Below are 23,271 nucleotides of genomic sequence, written 5' to 3' on the forward strand. Positions count from 1 at the left end.
TCCCTAGGGGACAACGCTCCATTCCGCAAAACAACCCGAAAATAGGCGATGACGTACATGTCATATAGGATATATCCCCGCATCAATTAATATGAGGTAAACATATTCGAATTTCTTAATTTGATTAATTTTCCTTTGGGACTTCCTAATCAGATTAACACGATCTATGAACTGTCATTGATTTGCGGATAATTGATGGACAGTAGGCCTAATAGATGAAACGGTCTCTGTCATTCCTTGTCAGATATTATTTCGCTCAATTTGATAAATTAATAATGTCATTGAAGAAATCTAGGATTATTTGTATAAAGCCCCCGCCACCAATGCCAAAATGTGGAATTTGAGAAAACCACGCATGTCACGTTTCAAAATAACAAATTAGTAATCAGTCATTTGAGGTTATGATCATCATTGGGGTTTGGAATGATTTGAATTTCCAGCGCAAGCTTAATTCCTAACTCTAACCAAACCTCAACTATACAATCACTAACTTTCTTATTTTGAGCCTTAGCGATCCGAAATTCAGATTAATCAACAATGATTTGCCCGATTAAATAACTCAATTGTGCGCATTTTCCATCACTTCATCAAACAAGAATCAATATATTCTCCCCCGTAAATAAGTGTGGTCGCGATGGCTTAGTGGTTATGAAGCTTTAGGCTTTACCGTGACCGCATCGCAGGTTGAAGTTTCGGATTCAACTTCAATGCCCAACACCTCACCCAGGGTTTCGTAAATTGAGTAAGTTTCACAGTTCTGTCTTGTTCACTATGTTGAATGAATCAGAAGACTCAAGATCCCGGATTGGTTGTTTATTATACATCAACTTTAGACTTAAAACAGCAAATAATGCTCGCAAACACAACTAAAAAGCATCTGCCGTCCAGACTTCCCCGAAGAAAAGAGAGCGAAAAGTATTTTCTCTCACACTTCATCGGTGATCGGAGTTCAAACCAGGTCAAAACCGCCTAAATCAAGGGCCTGCGGAATATGCATGTATAGAAATATGAAATAATAGGAACCTAACCAAAAACACTGATATTAAGGTCCGTGACATAAGATATGCCAAACAGCAAAGGTTCCGGTAGCGCTCCTTTCCCCCCTCCTTCCTCTAGTGGCTGTTTGTATATACCGGTAGCTTTATTTAGAGCGAAAGTTTGTCTTATGAATTGTGACAGGGTACACCATGCAATTCATATGTAAATCGAAATTCAAATCCTATTAACGTTTTGACCAGATTACCGCGCCATATGCGACATTATGCTTGGGTTGATCTCCGTACAGTCGGCATGTCGACGCAGTATGTGCTTCAGTTTTCTTTTTATTTTAGGGGGGGGGGGGGTGTTTCCAAATTTAGGGGTGGTAGATATTTTGTTATTATGAGTGATAAAACTATTTGTGAAATGTAATTTACTGATCATATTCGCCGGCATAGGAGCCACTTGAAATACATTTTTTTACGTTAAGAATTAAAGTATGACGTCACATCTGAAAATTAGGGATGTGGGTTTGAAATCGTAGGGATGGGGGTGTTTACCTTCTGTATATGTAAAGAAAACGATGGGACGTCTACTAAAACTTAAGTAACGTCTGGAAATAGTGAACTTCTTATCACATCAGGGGATGAGGTCAGAAATCTAAAGCCGCGTAGTTGAATAATCCAGCTTTCTATCTAGCTAGATCAGCAAAAAGTTGAAAAGTATTTGAAATTGTCTAAAAAGGTGGTTTTGCAACGGAAGTTTACGGTCACAAAAGTCTAAACTTTAAGTTTAGTATTATAATACGATAAATATCGATCGAATTCGACTGGAAAATTCCATAATAGGCCTCAGTCCAAGTTTAAATCAATTACCTGGCAATGCTAAGACTCAATGTTGCAAAATGCCACAAATTTATCGTTATTTCTCTGACGTCTTCGTATGCAAATAATAAATACTCTTCGCGGAGGATATTTAGTCTCCTCAGCGTTCAGATTGTTAACATTGTTTACCGTGCTTTTTGCGCTGTTGTTATGCCTCCGTCTTTGCATAACAAATACAATTCCACGCGCACAAAAACAAAAATAAATAAAATACGGAATATCAAAGAAAAAATCGAAAGTAGGCTTCGAAAGGAGCGCTTACCCTACAAACATACCGATAGGATTTAAATCAATGATGAAACTCGAAAAATATTGGCTGTATCTTCGCAGTACAATATTACACATGTATGTATATATGTATATTATACACGTATGTGTACAATATTATACATGTATGTGCAGCTACAAGTTCCGCAAAAAATTGTGTCACTTCAATTATACGTAAAATCTGGCCCAGATTACGGGAGAAAATACCCAATTTTCTGAGGTGCAGATAATTGGATTAAAATACAAAAGCTTAGTCCAAGTAGTTTCACAAAGCATGTTTGAAATCAGTTTTAAACATTTTAGACCGGTGGTTCTCAAACGATGTGGCGCACCCCACAAGCTGAGCGAAGAAAATTTTTGAGAGGAAGTGAAGCTGATTAAAAACACAAATATTTGTTAAATTTGATCTGGCGCGCCTTATGTTGGATATTTACATTTCTTTATTTCATTATTTACGTTCCATCCACGTATTTCTAACGTTTTTTTTTATCTAATAAACATACGTTCGCCTTACTATCTTTATATGTCATTTGTAGTTTATTGTTAGCTAGTTATTTTTGAGGTGGGGCGCAAAACTTGACCTATTCTAAAAAGGGGGCGCGGCTTAAAAAGTTTTGAGAACCACTGTTTCAGACGGATATGATAGCTATAGCTGCTTCCAGTAGTGAGATTAGAGAGGCCCGCACGGTTTGACGCGAACTCGTTCTTAGAGTATATTGCTAGTCTGCGGACCCGTGTCCTAATCTAAGGGGTCGTTAGTGAGTTTGTTGCAGAAGAGAACTCCTCCTTGAAATTTCGAATCCTCTCATTCTGGTTACGTATACTCTCGGGTGTTTACAATCTTCGCTAGGAAAGTTGCATTCATATATTGGTATAAAAAAAAACAATTACCAAAGTCCTAAGCGAACATATAGTACCAAATTATGGCTGTTTTTTTTTATTAATAATAATATTTGGCAAATTTTTTCCAAAATTACTCCAAGCGTCATATATATGTGTCGTAAAAACGTTAAAATGTTGTGTCTATAGTTCACAGAACATAAAACTTTAATTGGTCTTAAATTATATTGCTTTTGTCATTTTATAAAATAATTTGGACGAAAAAAATACTTTAGCATTGATTGAAAAAATAGTAAAATAACGTCAAAGAGCTCACTTTATAATTAGAACGCGGAACATGAAATTGTCAATTTATAGTATTTTACGATATAAATGATTTCCATAATCGACCCAAAATTTAATCGATTTAATGGCATATTTTTAGTATTTTTACCAAATAATTTGGAAGCATCGGTATGTTGTTTATTGAACTGCAGGCCTTTTGAAATTGATTAAAAGGAAACATGAGCGATACTATAGTATATATATAATATAGTTTGTGCGAAATAGTGCATGTTAAACTTTAAAATACTTGCGCCGTGCGTTAAATCGCTAACTAGCATTTTAATGAAAAATATAAATTGCGCTCTTTCTTAAAGAGATATTCTGACAGTAGAGGGTATACATAAGGTCCCTTTACCATTTTGTTATAAAGTAAGTTCTCAATTTATCGCCAGGTTCGTTTTGTTTCAATCTGTAATTGTTCAAGTATTTTTAGTTTATTTAATACATCTGTGAGAGCCAAAACAATATATTGCATCGATAAATTCCCTTTGCAATTTTAAGTCTTTATGGACACGCAACTGCTGTTGGGTATATTTACATAATAACGTGCTTTGATGTAAACCGTGACAGGTACATATGACCTGAGGGATCCTAGTCGAGATGAGTAATGCTGGGGTACAAATGTTTTATTGATAATATATCACTTATAATACAAAAATATAGCAGACATAGTTTCATAAAAATCGTTAAATATTTAATTTTTGTCGTAATGGGGAGACGTCTTTGAATAAAAGGTATTTTGATGTAATAATTTTTCTTTATGTTCGGCCAGGCATTATAGGCGATTAAACTGTGAATTTACTATCAGCGATGATAGACAATGTTTCAATAAGCAAGTAAATCTCGATCCAACGACGAAAGCCACGCTCACAATGGCCGACTTAGGATAACAATTGGAAGAATTAAAAACTAACCCTTGGCACCGATTTATAGATTAAAGAATAATAAAGGCAAAATAATAAACCAAATGGATGTCAAATAATAAAGTCAAATGGAAACATTGACCATAAAATATCATTAAAACGCTAGTTTGATGAAATTTGCGTTATTTTCTCATCTATGTATGTCACGCAAATCTTCAATTAATCTTTTGAGGTGTTCAAAACGCGCTTACCCAAAACGTCGATGGGACCCTTATTGAAGTTCCGACCTTAAGTATATTGCCAAAGTAAATTGATAAGTATTGATGTATTACAAAAAAATAGTTACACCATAATAATAAAAAATCGGTACTCCCGTGTACCAGGTTAGGATTAGGGCATAATTTTATTCCGATTTCCTTTATTTTAGTTCTATTACGAGTTCAGAGACTGTCTGTGGTAGCCAAGTGAATGTACCCCATGTCCATAGATTACAGTCCCCTTACACAACTTGATGTAAAGTAGGCGAACAAAATTATTCACCCCCATATTGGTACACACTTCTGGAGCGCCCTAGTTACACTATGATAAATTAATCGGTCTTATCGCACTTTGAAATTCAAGGTATATATGATGCTAATCAAATATCCGACAAGTCCGGCTTAGGACACTCATCTTTGACTTGTACTTTCCCCAGTTTACACCGTGAAATATAATAAGCAGATGCGTATTACACGCTGTCCTTTAAATCCTGTGTTTTACTTGTAAGTTAAGATCTCAACAAAACAAAACAAAAAAACTAAGCAATACTCGTATGCATAATACATTAGCTCAGGACAAGGATTTGTAAAACAAAACTTAAATAGTTGTGAGAATGAAAATGGAAACCTTGTATTTGGCGGATTGAACGCGAGTCGCAGATTACCTAGAAAAAAATGTATGCTACAAGTTACAACTTTACAAGTAATTTAGACAAAGAAGTCAAAGCTCTTTTACTGTATAGAAACTGTTTATAAAAAAATCAGCCATTATCGTTACGAAATATACTTGCCACATCGCATTAAAGTTTAACAATATACATTGTTCAATAATTTCGTTTTTGACAGCGTTTAGTTTCTTTAAGAGAATATGAACCGTTGATGGTATAATGACTATCAATAATAAAACAATAATAAAGTAACGGAGGTATACTTGACAGCACAAATACATCATATGGAATATCAGAGACACGCTAATTCTCATAATCGCTTATTAATTTTTATGTGACGCCAAAACGTCATAAAATGATGAAGGTTAAAAGATCGCTATTTTGGTTAGGTAGAGACGAGTAGTAACTGAGAATTGCCCAAGGTTTCATATTTATTACCATTTGAAGAAATAAAAAATCATGATTAAAGTAATTATACTTCGCGAGTCTGCATAAATATAGTAATTTACGCTTTGAATCTGCGCGGGGCATTATAGAAGTGCAAGTCGTTGCGCCCATTGCGGTCGCGGTAGGTAGCAGTGGCCTTATGCCGACCCTGCGGCTAGGGAAGCACGGTGGTCGGTATCTTTGTCACTCAAACTAGGAAGCGAATGATAGAAATACCCATATTTTGAATACGGTTATAGATTCAACAAGCATTGCTTAAGGTTTTCATAGAACGAATGATGAATAATGACAAATAAATTATCAACTAATATTATACGATTCAATGGTTTGGAAAATTATCACCCAAAACAGATTTTATACGAATAATACGACCCTATTTTGATAGCGCCCAGAACGGTTGAAATTACTTAAAAGAATTCTCGTATCTTTACTGGGTTGCTTGTCAACACAAGTCGTACATTTCGAACAAATTTAACTGCTGAAAGCCTCGCGCTGCGTCTGCATTACAAAAACTGTACAAGACAAAAATCTTTTCCTCGACTATCACGATTTTGAAAATCAACTTCTCAATATCAATATATTAGCATGCAGACCACTAGTGAAAAGTCCTTCACCTACCGCATTCAACTCTCTAACGCTGATACATCCAGATTCCACTGTAATAAATAGATTCGATGTACTGAGGAGTTAGCCCCGCAAAAAAGGATTATTACTCGACGACACAGAGAACTCGCGACGAAGTTGAACAAAAAACTCTCTTTTCTATGTCTACCGCATTAAACTTTCGACCACATCATTCATCACTCAACTATCTCTCGCGGTTAATTCCGCTTTCTAATTTTATACTATTACATCTCGAACTCCAACACATCTTCGACTAACTGAAATATGCATGTGCACCTGAAAACTTCGCGAGATTTCGCCTTTGAGCGCTACTAAAAAGAACCGAAAATTTAACTAACATCTCAGTGCACTCACAATTGAGGATTGAAACATATGAACTTATCTGCTATAGATAGGAGGAAGATTAAAGGCACTGGGGTCACGGGGTTCGGGCCCCATAAAAAGGTCAACTCGACTAAATAGAGAAATCGCAGTGAATCGACAAAAAAATTCTTTAGATTTTATTTACATCGTAGACTTGTTTTTTCGCTCCCACTGTGTGTAATAGAGAATTAATAATTTATTTCGTTTCCCGCTATTGTGAGACTTCATTCAGAATATTATAATATATATTTGTGTTGGGGTTCTACATTTACTTTCAGTTTATTACATGTGGCTTTTACGCAACTTGGATGGTCGCATCGACTCGTATATGCAATAAAATGAACTGCAGGATCTTGGGTGTGAATGATTCTCTTATTTATGATAGTTGTATCAACCATAAATTGAAAATTAGACATATTGTAAGATTTTGTAAAATATGTCTTCGTTATTTGTCACTTTCATTTCAAAAACTCTTGCGCCGATCTATTCAAAAAGTGAACGTGCACAGGGAGATAGATACACGTAAGAATATGGAAAGTTACGTATTAGTAGCCTCCAATGGATGTTCATTGCGTTATTTCCTTCATACCAAAATTTCGTAAGCACAGCTCAAAACTGACAAGTATCTAACGACACCTATACGGAGTTATATATTAATCCCGGGGAAGAAAAAGGCCGCTAAGACGGCTTAACCATATGACGAACCATATTCAAAAAGTAAACTTGAACAGGTTAAAAAACTTGTCACTTTAAATTCTCACAGTACGTACTCAATTTTGACATTACATACCAGTAACATAGACACAAGTAAAAACAAATCTTCTAACGTTGCAAATTGCTCAAATCCAAACATAGTTTTGTCTTGAAGTATATATGTTGTATACATAGCAAGTGGGTGTGGTGTGGCGTTCGGCCTTTGTGAGCGTGACTTTCGTCGTTGGATCGAGATTAACTTGCTTATTGAAAGAGTCTCTATCATCGCTGATAGAAGATTCACAGTTTAATCTCCTATAATGCCTGGTCGTACATAAGAGGAAAATTTTGAAACAACATCCACTTTATGCAAACACGTCTCTTCATGGGTGATCGCATTTGCTTAAAAATGAACTGCATGAACGCATTTCGGATTCGAATAATCCCTTTATTTTTGATGGGTGTGATCAAATATATTTAATCTGTAGTGATCAAATCTCATTACACATTATTTGCTGATTGGTTGGTCTGATTTGCTGAGTCTGGCACGAGTTTTGACTGACAAGAGTTTTGTTCCAAGTTTTGAGAGCTCAAGTACATAATTTTTAACTGAAATCTAGTGGGTTGATGCTATATGTCAACGTCAACTTGAAAGGTATACTTGGAAATTACACATCGTGGAGAATAATTGTCTTTAATCTTTCTCTCAAAATCTCTGAGTGGATCTGTTCAGAAGTTAAACTTGGCATAGGCTAAATTAATCAAAAACAATAACTAAATCATAAATCAATTTATCATATAGTATTATCATGAAATATAATATATGTACAGCAAATTTATATTATAATATGTTATAAGCGCACAAAACAATGAAAACAAAATAATATGGCAAGAAAATACATGATCACTTTATGATAATTGAAAGTAAATATTCAATCTGTTGACTCTGGTTCAATGGTTCGGGCGAAGCCAGTGGGATTCCGCCCCTCAAACGCCCCCTTCCCCTTAAAATGATGAAACGCGCACTTTCCTGTGTCATACAAAGCACAGTTTTTGGTACGCGTTTTAGACCCTCAACATTCTTCAAAACTCATGTTTTCCGGCCACCGGCCAGACCTGATAGCTGTTACGGTCCAATTTGGAATTAGCAATTTCAGAAACCCCCCTTTGAAAATTCTTGGCTACGCCCTGATCAGAACGCTGTCATAACAGGCATTAACAAGATCGCTACATGTACTGCTTGGTAGTTGGACGCTTTTACATCGGTTTTCAATCGAGTTCAATCTCCATCTCAGCATCTCACTTCGGACGCAATAAATAGAAAAAGCAATATTGACCCTAAACGCTTCTAGTTCTTTGAGGAAACGACTATAGAAAATATAAAAAAAATCTTTCGTATTCCATATTAATAGTTAAGAAAGTTTGCGTGGAGTAGTAGCAAGACAATCAACATGTCTTCAAACTGCGATATAAAAAACCGTACAAGATATACGCAAGTTGTACGTGCACACCTGCAACGAGAAGGCAGATAGTTTTTACGTGGTAATCGCAACCTCTGCCGGAGTTTGTAGTTTTTCATTCATTTCATTGGCGGTTACTCCACCCGTCGGGACCATGAGGGTTACCAGATTCAAATTTTCGTCACTAGGGGCGCTGTCGTTATTTTGTGCATTTGTTACGTTCACGGTGATGACGTCAGCAAAGTCATTCAGACCGTCGTCACTTTCGGCGCTAGTAATTTCGTCTTCTCTGGATTGTATAAGGTACGCTGTGGGGGGAGGAGAACCAGCCAATGGGATGCCTGGAACTGAAAGCGTTGAAGACACGCCTGACGAAGAAGACGATTGTGACGTAACACTTCCTTTTTTCTCCGGCACGACTAAAGTTCGGATCTGTGGCTCGGCAGGTGTTGCTTCTTTATTAGCCTGCATCAGTTTTGGTGGTGGTGTGTTCGGTGGCGGTGACCTTTCGTTTGGCTGAAGCAATTTCGCGTTTTCTGTTACAGTTTTTTCAATTTCTGGAGATAGAGAGCTTTTCGTAGATGTCATTTTCGTTATATGAACGTCAGGTGGTGAGTTTTTACCAGGATGAGACGGTTGTTGAATTACGGGCTCGCCTTTTTTGGACTTGGCTTTGCTTATGGATTTGTATATTGTGCTCAGATGCGACTGCAGAACCCCATCCGTACCGGTAGCCGCAAAATCATCTTGAGAAACGTAGTAAGGAGTTTTGTTGCTGCCTGGACTAGGATTAACGGCACTTGAGCTCGTGATAGCTACAGGAGTAATGTTCAAAATGTCAAAAGCGCCTTTGAAAGGACTCGAACTTGCCTCCTTTACGACCGGGTCTTTGCTTCCCAATGCCAGACCTTTTCTTTGGATGCCGTTGTTTTTCTGAGGCATTGCGCTAGTGATGACTTTTACTTCGGTTGGAATTGTGACGTCATGAACTGAAAGTGATGACGTCACTGTAGGTGGTTCCGGCGAAGGTGCTTTCTCAGTTCGTTGATCAAGAGTGATTGCCAGGTAATCGGGGTCATGGCTTGGATCTGGAAATAGATGCATTACTATCAGCAGTCATAAGGTTTTTGCAAAGAAAGTGTAGAAATACTGGAGTAACAGCAGTATACATACATACTCCACTGAAAGCTGATCATAACTGTCTCTCTGCACGGTTAGGATCAGGTTGAAAGTACAAATGTCAACTTGATGAGATTGTATGAAATATTTTTGTCGAACAAAGTTCCAAACAGGTGTGTCGAAGGACAACTTAAAATTTCTAGGTATATTATATGGTAGTACCGCCCTTTTCATCACCTGAATGAGGGTTCTCATGGATGATTATAGATTTATTATAACCGACACTTTCCATTAGTGCTCTTCATAGATGAAGGCTGAGGAATTTACTCCTAAAAAATATATATAAAAGTCCTATTTACCTTCCCCCAATTTGTCATTTGCTTGTGTTACCGTTCTCTCCGGATCTCCTCCAGTGGGTTGAGCCGACCCATCGACCGCATAGTTGTAAGATGGGTAAGAGAAATTCAAACGTTTTTTGATCTCACGCGAATTTGGTAAAAGTTTCCCTGAGTTGCCTTTGTATAGTTCGTGACTAGGATTCATGTGTCTCGACATTCCTTGGGCGCTTACCATGTTTCCTGAACGGTCCATGCTTGTGTTAGGTGGGACGTGTGACCAGTTATAATTAAGCTTTTCATTTGGATGGGGCCGATGTGCATGGCGATATCTGTCCATATCCGTTCCTTGCAATCTTATGACGTCATCGTAGGTCAAATATTCGTCATTGCCTACGTCATACCCAGTATTGTAATGTTCGTACTGAGACTCAGATATGCCTTCTCCAATAGAAACCCGGCTCATGCGGAGTTGACTGTTCTTATAAGGGGAAGAGGTGTCGTACGGATTGTTGCTTTGTCCTCCAAATGAAGTTGATACTCCAGCACGGCTTTGCCCAACAGTGGACACGCGATGATAATCAGTTTTGTCTGTAAAAAGAGAAAATGTTTTGATTTTAGCAATCCTTCAACGACTGTATAGTGTGCTTAACTTTAAGAATTTAGATTATGAACTTACATGTAAAAATAACAAAATATTTTCTGTGTTAATTAAATTTAGTTTCATAATTATCTGAATGATGATTTATGTAAAATTTTGAAACATAATAAGGACATACTGCGAATCTTGGGTTAAGTAGTCTGGGCATCACCCAAGTATGTTTAGTGTAAAACAAAAATTTATACGAGCCAATCGAAAAATCGTGTCGCATCTCTCGCAAACGGTTTATTCATTTGGGCTATGTATGTGCCGAACCAAAAATATCCCGACGGTGTCAAAATGATGGCTCTTTACTCATCAGTAGTTGTTCGCCGTTATCAGTGGCGCACGAGTGATAGAAATCGTAAAATACATAAAAATCGTCACCTTTTTCAGAATTATCCGTCCATCTGTAAGAACGTTTATTTTTGTTGGATCTGGACAGCATTTTATCATGAGATGATGGAATGTTTTCATGTTCTGCTGAGACATTTTGTGACGGGTAGATATCTACACGAGCAAGTCGATGTTTCATTCCAGTTGAATCGTCTCTGAATGTATGAATAAACACGTTGACAGTTGCACGACATTTGAAACATCAAGCCTTCTATATACTAGATAACATTAAAACACAAAAAGATTCGCAAATTTGGATTTCCCTAGTTCAAATTCAGTTGAGGGATTCATTACTTATATATAAGCCTAATAAAAAAAAATGATTCCCCAAAAATGACGCATCACCTTACGATATGATCTCAAATTTAGACGTCTCGATTATAAGCTCAGTTGAGGCATACACAATTCGGAGCTCCAGAAGTATGTGTACCAATATGGAGGTAAATAATTTTGTTCGCCTATTTTACATCAAGTTGTATAAAAGGACTGAAACTTATGAGCATAATAACTTGGCTAACACAGACAGTTCCCGAACTCGTAATAGTACTAAAATAAGGAAGATTGAAATAAAATTATGGCCTTACCCTAACCTGGTAGAAACATTAAGGGAGTACCCAATTCATTGCTTTCTATTCTAACAAATCACGAAAAACAAGTCGCACCTTACTATATGATAATGCCTAAGTCCGCTGTTTCCCAGATCAATTTTGTGTAACGAAAGTTTGGACAATTTGTTGACATATTGCTCATAGTTTATAACTTTGTTTTGTAGTAACTTGCTATATTCAACGATCATGTCCATTTTATTCATTGGACCGATTAGATGAGCTTTTCCTGTCGGTGTAAGTTTTACTCCATTTGCTGTTCGACTGCCCACTTGTGGTTGCGGACGCCACACTCTCGGCCTCGTTGCTCTTTGTGGGCGCTTAGATTGGTTTTCTACAGGTTGTGTAAATATTTTCCGTTTTGCCACTCTTTTTTGTTCTTCAGTGGATAACGGTGGAGCTGATTCACCGTCTTGCATGTGTAAAGATATGAACGGCAAACTGAATTCAGTTTTTCGTCCATTTTCGCTGTCATTTTTTACTCCGCTAGAAGGCGATAAATTGTACTGCACTTGTGCTGATTCTCCACTTGGTGGCTGTGACGTTTTGGTGTGTAATCGGTCCTTTTCCCGCGTTTCCTTATTCGAGCGTAACTGTCGAAAAGTTGGAACTTTTGGAAAATTTGGATAACTTTGCTTTGAACTAGCACGGAAGGGAGAAGGGTTGAATGAGTGTGCGAAACGAGGGTCAGGGGTGTTAAAATGCTTTTGATTTGGAGGTACCTGTTAGATGAAATAAAAATAATGAGCACGAAAATCAAATTTATTTTACGTATATATATATCTATGAACATTTCTACATATATAAAACAACATATAGTGTGGGACATAAGAAAAGGCTCCAATGGTTGACGAAATATGCCGAGTTGTCAATCTATCGATAGGAAGATTGTCGTGAGGTTAATTACGACCGAAAGTCAATTCACTGATATGTTTAATTAAAGAATTGTACCGGATGCCATATAAAGGTGTGTCAGCAGGCTTGTCCATGGGAATGGGGTGGAACAGCACACATTTGTATTTCCCATGGGACACGAAAACCGTATGATTTTCGGGAAAATAATGGTTAAAAATAACGTATGGACTTCAATATATTTAAGCATAGCTCTCTTGTTAGTTATAAAGGGCAAAATATATTCAGCATTAAAAATATATTTCGTGAAAGGGCTGATGGACACATGTATAATAGTTATGAATATAAAGTTAACAAAGTCCGTAAATTTTGTTGTTTTGCATGTCTATTCGTACATGTAGTCCTATTTAGTAGACGCTAAGCCTAAATTCAACAATTTTTATGGGATTTTATTCCAATGGGAATCCCATGGGATGGGACAGGCATAATTGCTATGGGGGTGGGAATGGGACAGAAAAATATGTCCCATGGACAAGCCTGTGTGTCCGTGAATAATAAGAAAAAAGAAAAATTCGGTGTGAATTGTCGGGCCCATTAGGATAGAGGTAATAGCAACTTATATTCTGAGTACTTCTCGAACGCAGTGGATGTTTTCTCGAGTATCCGGGTTGAATTATTTTAATAAAAATGATGGTTTTGAACATGTAAACCGGTTTGTAAGCGACAACTCTCCAAAACACAGACACTTGAGTCTGGCGCCTCAGACCACACGGTCACCCGGAAAACTGCGGGTAGGAAGTTATTGTGAATTATCAGATCATATGTTTAGATTTAAATTAGGTACTCCTGTAGCATGTGAATCAAGATGACGGACAACGGAAAGTATAGTATGTGTACTAGGTTAGGGTTAGGCCATAATTTCAGGTACAAATACTACGGGAGTCACTTGGCTAGTCCCCGAACTCGTAATAGAACCAAAATAAGGAAAATTGGAATAAAATTACGGCCTTACAGAGATGTAAAACAATCTGATATACCAGAAGGAACGCGTTCCAAAAATTCGGAGCTTTTGGTGTTTCTGTCAAGAAAAATCAAATCGCCACGGAGTATTTAAAGCATTCTCGAGCGCTGTCGGATCGGCAGACGTCACCGATCAAGGAATTGGTTGAGAAAGAAGAAAATGCGGAGGCGGAAGAAATAATAATAGCGACATCAAACGACTTCCAGCTGTAGAAATATCAATCAAAAATTAAGGTAACATAGCCTACTATGAATTCTGCAGCGCCTTAGATTAAGCATAACATTTTTTTCAATAGTAAAGTGTTGGACGAATTTTTTGGGGTCAAGGGTCAGGGAAAACGTCCATTAGTTATAGGGAAAGGTTATTTTTACACAACCTCAGCAAAACGATTCACAGGTTCGTTTTAAATTTACAGCCATCAAAATATATAGCCTATCCGTATTATAAGCTTTTTTAATCTAAAAAAACAACAACAACTCTTACCGTAACATTCATTAATCGTATGTCTGAAGGAAATTCATTGTTTATTGCATAACCATTCACGGTTTTCAGGAACGGAGTTTTGCGTTGCTCTTTACCGGCACCAGGTTTCTCATTTCCGGCAAGAAATTGCTTCAACGGCTCGTAGGAAAATCGAGATTCTCTTAACTGTAAAAATATTTTTTTACCATAAAACGTGGATAGATATTGTTACTTCAGAGATTCTTTCTAAAATCAGCGTCGTCATCTTGGCGTCTATCTCAATTTAATTTTAAAAAGATCTTCCTTGTTTCGTAAAAATCTATGAGACAAGGAATTTCCCAATTAATTTTTGTATAAACGTTAAGCATGGATCATAGACTAGCAGTATCTGCATGCTGTCTACGTCTAGCTTCAAGCAACTCAGAGAAATAGTTGAGATGGTCTGCGTAAGGATTTATTGTTATACCCAATATATTTTAAAATATAAATTCCAAAATTTTCAGTTTTATCAATTAAATATCAATGTATAAACAACGAACATATGTTTCGCCTACCCCAGACCTTGAAAATAAGAAAATCAATTTTAAGTAACGTGGTCACCTTAGGATCACCAATGGCTTCCAGTATACTTTTCTCTCCTCTGTGGTCTCTCGTCTGAGTTCTCAAATCGTTTCGTAAATCCTCTAACACTTGTTTGTCAGACGATTCCAAAGTTTCTGTATTCACTGAATGTCTTATCATGATTCGCCGCTGGAAATAAAAACAAATAAACTCTGCAAAATTCATGAGAGGTTATACGCAGAATATAATGGATACATCAAAGTCGGACGATACTGACAAAAAGAAGTGTTAATTGATATTGCGTTTTGAACTGCAAGTCATTTCTCAAGCCTCAATAACCGATGCTGAAAGTCTTCGTGAATCTTGTCTTCACAACTACATCTTGTTGTTTCTGTGTTTTATTAAGTGAAAATAAAATCTGCGTATTTTAAGGTAAGCTCAAATATTCGAAACAGCAAACATCGCACTCTATTAATTCTTGAAAGAGCTCTTGCTATAGAACATTGACACTGACAACAAAGTAAAAAATATATTTCATTATATTTTATTACTGACAATCTTGCATTTGCTATGTGCAAAAAAGAGTGTTTTTATGTTATATTGAACCTCCGATTAACATGTTGATTCATTTATGCTCGTTTTTTTAACTCGATATAAACTGTAACGTGTTCTCTCAGAATTTGGCGAATTATGGAATTAACCGGATCATATGTCATAGTTAAAAGAGTAAAATTATGTTACGTGAATGTGTCATACATGTGTAATTTATTTCAGTTGATTTGCTTGTCTGGGATTTTATTTCATGGAATCGATGAAAAAAAAAGAATTATATATATAAGAGGGTTTATTGCTGCAGAATTCATAGTAGGCTATGTTACCTTAATTTTCTTTCTGATTGATATTTCTACTGCTGGAAGTCGCTTGATGTCGCTGCTATTATTTTCTTCCGCCTCCGCATTTTCCTCTTCCTCGACCAATTCCTTGATCGGTGAGGTTTGACGATCTGACGTCGCTCGAGTATGCTTTAAGTAATCCGTGGTGAGTTGATTTTTCTTGACAGAAACACCAAAAGCTCCGACTTTTTGCAATGCGTTTCCTTCGGGTTTATCAGACTGATCTCTATAAAACGAGAAAACAGATTTGTAATAAAACAAATGATGAATAGGGCTTTATTTTTCAAATCTCGAGCATGTGTCCTGACTCTCCAGCACTCATTTTCCCACATTATACTTTTTGTTGAGACAAACTTTAAACAGGGTGTCCATAAAGTCCTTTTACAATTTCAATTTTGTTGTGAAGTCAGTTCTCAATATATCTTGACTATCTATCTCTCTTATCTATATCTTAATTATCTCATTTTAGAGTACAATGTACAAGAAATATCATTTGCAATGTATCACTATAACATTGTTTTATGGACTTGGTTGAGTTGCAAGAATTGATTCAATAAAAATTGGATACTGCTGAAGTATGCGCACCAAGATGTCGCATAACCTGAACCCTAACCTGGTACACAACCTGAGTTCAGGTTGTGCGCCATCTTGGTGCGCATACTTCAGGAGGTCCAAGAATTGTTATACTTTTATCTCCCTTTCTATAAAAAACAAAGCGGCCAATGTTCTTATACATAATGTCTGATATACAATACAAAACTTGGAAAATTCCTACAAGTAATCATAAAAGTACGGTGATATAAACTAGTCAAAACCAATGATACTATGAAAATCCGCGTACAATAATTTGGTCAAAATATCTCCAATAAAATTATCAGTCGCTCAAGAGTCAATCAAGACTCAAACTTAGCAATTAGAAATTTCAGAAACCTCCTTCTTTGAAAAGTCATCGCTACCCCCTGTGGAGCACTCAAAATTCAATGTTTTATATATCTACGTACAGTTGCATAGGCAAACATGAATCTAACTGAAAAATATCTACAACTATTATTTCTCTCGTAAACATCTTTCTAGAAATCAATCAGAATGTGACGTCATTGCTTGTTTGAAATTGATACAGACAAACCCTAAATCTCACAAAACACTTGTTATAAAAAATTCGAACAACCTTAATTGTACTACACTATACCAATAGCAACATATTGGCACGATTGACAATTTTCTAAAGCAACAGACATATGTTTTTAGATCGTGAAACTCGAAACAATGAGTTGAAATCTGTTTAAACAAATACGATTTACTCGAAACCGAAGCTTTGACGTCATTTACATAAAAACCATGAAATTATGTCCCACCTTCTTTCATGAGAGTAGTAAAAACGGGAACTTGGCCATTGTACGCATAATATCCACCCAATAGTAAGTCAATACTAACAAGTTTCATTTAAGTATATATATGTAAGAAACGACTGACTTAATATTACAAGATAACGGAGTGGCAGTTACTGCATTTCCGAGTCATAAGTCAAAACCTGCTGTCCCGAGTTTGAGTCATAGTAACTACTCACGCTAAAACCCTCTTGTGTTAAAGCCAACTTTATTTTAAAGATCAAACTAGGCTATTTTGCAACTTGGTACATTTCGAGTTATTACTGCAACAAGCCTTCGTATTTTATTGACTTTTGCTTCTCAAATACTTGTTCAAAGTTATCATGAAGTCTTGTGTTAATTTTCTCGACTGTTGATCGAGTCTTAGTTTGATTCATTTTATTCACACGACTTGAATCACCTAAAGTCTTGAAAAAGGGTAATTCTATTATCCACGTTACTGACCTTTACCACGCAAGCTCAACGAAAAACAAACAAATGTAATCAATTATGAAAGCATTACAGACTCGGTGAAATTTGCTCCTTGATAACTGTTTGTTGCCATACAAAACAGTATCTTTACGTAGATTTACTGAGTTGCATGAACTACAAAATACAAACATTAGCAATCATAAAAGCAACGCAGACAGGATCGGACTTCCTACCCAATTACTGTGGAAAGGTATTTCCCTCCTGCCTTTTTTGCTACATTGTCTGCCTTTGAGACAAACCTTCAAATTTTAAGAGCTGAAGTAAAGTTTTTTAAAGCCGTGATCAACCCATCCTTTACAAGAGATTTCAAATTTTTAATGAGTTAATTTATTTCGTTCATTTACGAACCATCTTTGTTCCAAGCTTGGTGAACACAATGTCAGTGGTAACAATGGAAGAGTTTACGTTTTACGTAATCCTACTAACGCTCAACAGGGCTCAAGATTGACCCCAAAGGTCAAGTTGACGTGTACAATCGTGTTGAATAGCTCTTGTAATGTAATAAAGCGAGAATAGACTTTTTTATAACTTTTTGTCTCCATTGTTAACTAATAAAGGGGAATTCAAACGTAGAATCGTTTGTTTTTGTCTGCAATGCACGCTGAAATTTGTAAATGAAGCAACATATAACACGATTGCGTCTAAGGCTGGCACATATTTTTCTTTGGGTGGGCGGGGGTGCAATAAACAAATATTCATTTTTGTCGCAGAGTTGGGATCACGGTTCTTGACTAGCAAAGCAAAGATAGCAAAGATGATAATATTGTACAAAGACACGCAAGAAACGCATTTCGGCATTTCGGTTTTTGATTGACATCAGTAGGGAACTCTCCACCATAATAAGCACTCACGAGGTCCCTCGCAACACCTGTCACACAACTAAAGTTAGTATTTATGCTTGCCCTATATTTGCCATATTTTTCGTAATGTATAGATATTGTGTTGGAAAATAAATGATGATTGATTGGTTGATTTTCAAAAGCAAGACCCAATACGGAAATTTGCTAACACATTTCATCGAAAATCCATTGGATTTCACATAAAGTTTACATTTGTTTAACAGTACCCCTTTAAATCCCTTGGCAACAAAGGAGAATATAAAAAGATACTTTTAAAGTCTTTATAATAGGATTCGATTTCAGACAGCCGTATTGTTTCCTAGCTTCATCAAATTCCATTGTTTTGCTCAGAATCCGCCCAGTTCAATTCAAGTATCGGAGACTCACGCGAGTATTATGATCACACAATATGCTAAGGGTATCAATGGCGCCAAAATAGCCATTGTTTTGAAAAGGGCTTCTGATATCGATGGAATATATGAAAAATGTTGCGCTTATTTACTCATGAAAAAGATGGGGTGTCCATTAAGTCTTAAAAACAAAATGATCCTAGTGCCAAAATTGAATTTCTTAACAAATTCTTCGAGCTATTTCCAGCTAAAACATCAAAAATTGGTTTCAGTTTGGGTGTAGCAGCATCAGGCGGGCCCGATTGCATTACCCAACAAGTCGTGTTTGGCCCGCGGAACGTACTTTGCCAATGTCAGTTCGAGATTTTAATATTTCTCGTTATTTCAGTGGAATCCGGAACCTATTCTAACTATTTTAGAGATAATAAGTCCCGTCCACCATGTTGTTTCTCAAACTGCATTGTCTTGAATGCTTTCAAGTCTTGTTCCAATCTCTAACCATTTGCATCTCAGGCGCTACTTATACATGCAATACTCTCTCACTCATTCAAGTGAGGTCCATAGTTAAGCAAATTACTGTTGAATAACAGTTATTTTGCGTATATACTGTATATTTTATCAGTTACAATCGTGAAACGGTCAAGAACAATTCCATCAAAATTAATTCATCCGTTATTTTCGATCATAGCTATCCTATCAACTCGTCTAAAATATCTTTGGGGTGATGAGAAAAGCACAAATCTCTTCAATAAACAAACCGTGTACAGAAATAAGTCCTTGTTAAAACATGTTTACCAAAGTCAGATAAATGCGTGGCAACTTCACAATGTTATCGGACACGAAATAGACGTATGAATCGTTTTGTTATTATGTTGTTGTTATTCTTCTTCTTGTTACCTTTTGGAAAAATCACTTTTTTCATTCACTTATGGACCAAGTGCTTTGAAATTTTCAGTGGTTGATGATTGTATTTTGCGCTCGAATGCTATCATTTTTATTTGCTTCTAAATTTTTTGTGAGATCTGATATTTCATCTAGAATGTTTATATATGAGTCAGGTAACCCCATAATGAAGGCTTAATAATCGAGCTGTGGAAAGTATCATCAAAACAAAACGCACAAAAACATTTGCGCGTCTCCAGTTCTTACTTAAACTATGTTATTGATTATTTTTATAAATTATGAATTCTAAGTTACCCTTTTTTTACAATACGAATGGAATATTATGTTCATAATATAACCCGCTATATACAAACGAAATAATTTTTGAATCCATTGTAATAAACCAGTAGTTGAAGAGAAAGCGATTTTTCGACAACGACAACATAATATCATAACGATCCATAGATCCACTTCGCGTCCAACAAGAAACCCTTTCACCGTCGACACCGAATCTTCACTAAACTCTGACATTGACATGGAAAAACTACGACCCTCGGGTCTTCTGATGCTCCCACAACCAAGCTAAAACCAAATCCTAATATTTTATCTAAAAATTTAGTTTTGGCACGAGGCTTATTGTTTTCCACTTTTTCTTTTATAACACTGTAAATATTGCTCATAAATTTTAACTTTTTACGTCACACTTACAAGGCCCGCCAGTCTGGGTGGACAAAATTTTCGGCACCTGGTCCGACAAACTTGCCCACCCCCGCCTAACCTCTCTGGGTACGTGACAAACACGCATCTATAAATCAACACCCGATGTTAAAACCAGAACTTGAAGAGCAGAGTAAACTAACTCTCGTCACGCTGACACATCCATGTCCCCTTGTACAATTACAAATGAACGTCAGATATTAAATAAACTCAAGTCACGCTATTCAAGTTATTGCTAATATTATATATGGTCCAAGTATGGTGGAATTTAGACAAAGCTGATCATAGATTGCTTTAGCTAGTTAAATTTCGAAATACAAGAAAATATTTTTCGCTTCTCCAAAATGTGTAAATATTACTCGAATATTATAGTAATTTGTTTGAATCAAACGAATTCAAACACATATACAATTTCTATATAAACGAATCGGCTATCTAACAATCAATCTATGGCCATTCCACAAAATATTCTTAAGTGGGGTATAATTTACTTTGAAATGCTTGTGCAATTTACCGCTGTTTTACCAGTGTGGTATAGATTTGTCAGCAGCGCGTAATCTCATCCATCAATGTTTGTTAGTAAACTTTAAATTTTGATTCATGTCTGTAATTTGGTAAGTTTTAATATATATATGGGATGTGGCGTGGACACGAACGATTGTTAACCCGCTGTCCCAGTATTGATTGACAACGCAGCTTAGAGATATTCAGGGTGTTGAAGAATTCTTTTAATAGCATGTAAAGATTAATATTCCTAAAGTCCTAACTTTTTTAAAAATTGCAATCGATACTAAATGGTGACCGTACATTTGAACTCATGTGTATTTCCGCGGGTTCAATCTATATGCGGGTGTTAAAACCCATGGGTTAGGGTTAGTATGGGTTCAAATATCCGTGAAACAAAAAATTTTTCATAGGTGCAAAAGTATGCAGGTGCAATTGTCGTGGGTTCAAATGTACGGGAACCATACCAAATGTAGCTTGTTGGCCCCTACTGGTGCATTAATTCGAGTAAAAACTTGAATTGAAAAAATAAAACGAACCTGGTTAAGATATATCAAGGTCATTTCACAGCAAAATTGAAATTGCAAAACATAGGACGTTACAGTCAAATATTGGACACATTTGGTCATCTACTGAAATGCGTATTCAATAACCTATCCGTGTAGGAAAAAGTGCGATTTTTTTACTTGCTAAATTTACCAGCCTCGGTTCTCCGCGGCCGCCCCTTTCCCAGTAAAAATGAGTGCTAAATTTATTTTTAAATTTTGTATGTTAACTTTTTAATGGATGTAAAAAATAAACTTGACCTTGACAATTTTGCATACATTTCTCTGGCGTACCCGGTTTCTAGTGGGTTGTTTGCATAGAGAAGAGAAAAGCGATAAGTAAGAATAACTTATTTAATTCAGGCGTCTTGCTGCACAGTAACAGCAGCAAGAATATTGGTAATTACTTATCGATCTTAAGATCGGTAAGTATGTTGATAGGTATTTGTCTGTTAGACACTTTCGTATGTTACTCGATATCTTACGAAAGCGAAGTTGAATCTCCTCCAAATTTTGCATGTGCATTCAACATATCTCGGACCAGAAGCCTATTGATTTTGGATGAATTATCGTATAATTAGCGTGGTATAAATTAATTAGTGACGGGACACACGGTGTCACTATGGAGTAAGAGCGCATGAATCGATCGATATTCTCGTCTTTACTCTTGGTACATCATCATCGCGTTATACGCATACGCATCCACTTGCACGAAGGCATAGGGCAAAAAAAGTTGATTAGCTTCACGTAAGCCCAACTGATAGTTAAATAAAAATAACGTTACCTTTTCTCTTGTAGATTAGGTTGTTTCTTTGGTAATTTCATGACTTTCTTGTATCTTGGAACACGTGACATGGAACGCCCGTAACTGAGCAGAGGTGGCTCCATTGTTGTTGTCGCCATATTGTGTCCAATTTACTTGATAGCCTATTTTACCACTTTGTTATATCTACATAAAATAAAAGTATTTGAAATAAGATAACACTCATATGCTAGCGCTAGAATATTTGACGCCTAAAATTCATGTAAAAGCTACGTAAATAGGTTAGTTTAATGGGGCCGTTCACCGACAAGCTGCATTTTATCCTGGTCACTTGAGGTATCTATAGTATAAGGTACACATATAAAATTGTAATGTAGCGGGAAAGGTAGGATTAGGATTCACATAATATATATCCCGGAGGAGGAAAGTCGATGAGACGGCTTGATCATATGGCGAACCACGGCCTCTCATCTGGTTACCAGTCCATGTCGGGTATGAGATTAGTTAGCCAGTTATTTGTTTTCTGAAGCATGGGATGGAAACAGGTTTACCTTTCGGGTAATGCAGATTGATTTCATTATAATTCAGACTTCGTTACCGTAAACATCGGCCGGTTACCGTTTCTTCCACTATTGAAGTCCGTACATATGGAACAATCATCTGGTTAATTATTTCTATATCTTGCCTAGAATAGAAACCGTGGATTGCCACGCGATGAAGCAGTTCTATCGGCGCTCAGAAAGTATGTGCACCAAGATGGCGCACAACCTGAACCCTAACCTGGTACTCATACTATTTTCAGGTTGTGCACCATCTTGGTGCACATACTTCAGGAGCACCGTTCTATCAACTTTGCTCTCTACAGGGAATGATATGAAAAAAAGTATCATATCACGGAAATTCCCACGAATTTTCGTATAGCCAGTGGTAAGAGGGCTCAAGTCAAAAAATCGATTCAACTCGGACTTGAGTGACCATTCATCAGAGTAATCTAAATGAAATGACTCGTCGCCATCGCGACTTAACTCAGTTATTGACTCGAATTCGGGACGTGTATTTGCACTGCGCCTCATTAATTAATCAATCCTTTTAATTAAGAAATTTACAAAATGAAATACCAGAAGTCATTAAAGATAATCGCATATTGACCAGGTGCAAAAGATGAGCATTGTATGATAACACTGGCATTCCAGCTCAAATTAGGTAATAGCAACATAAGCCAAATTTGAAAAAGCAGAATTAAAATATAAAAATGATCCA

At 36.5% G+C, this 23,271-nt stretch overlaps 1 protein-coding gene across 1 annotated transcript; it reads right to left on the bottom strand.

Annotated features, from left to right (window-relative positions):
- Window positions 1-7,981: 7,981 nt before the first annotated feature.
- On the bottom strand, window positions 7,982-22,188 carry LOC120336021 (uncharacterized). The gene is made up of 8 exons (XM_039403628.2): window positions 22,033-22,188; window positions 15,538-15,778; window positions 14,699-14,848; window positions 14,120-14,284; window positions 11,821-12,485; window positions 11,150-11,313; window positions 10,147-10,713; window positions 7,982-9,756 (listed from the first exon to the last, which is right to left on the bottom strand). The coding sequence occupies exons 1-8, from the start codon at window positions 22,149-22,151 to the stop codon at window positions 8,744-8,746; spliced, it is 3,084 nt and encodes a 1,027-aa protein (XP_039259562.2). The 5' UTR covers window positions 22,152-22,188; the 3' UTR covers window positions 7,982-8,743.
- Window positions 22,189-23,271: the final 1,083 nt, after the last annotated feature.

The sequence above is a fragment of the Styela clava genome, chromosome 2 (genome assembly GCF_964204865.1).
Source record: "Styela clava chromosome 2, kaStyClav1.hap1.2, whole genome shotgun sequence".
Lineage (NCBI taxonomy): Eukaryota > Metazoa > Chordata > Ascidiacea > Stolidobranchia > Styelidae > Styela > Styela clava.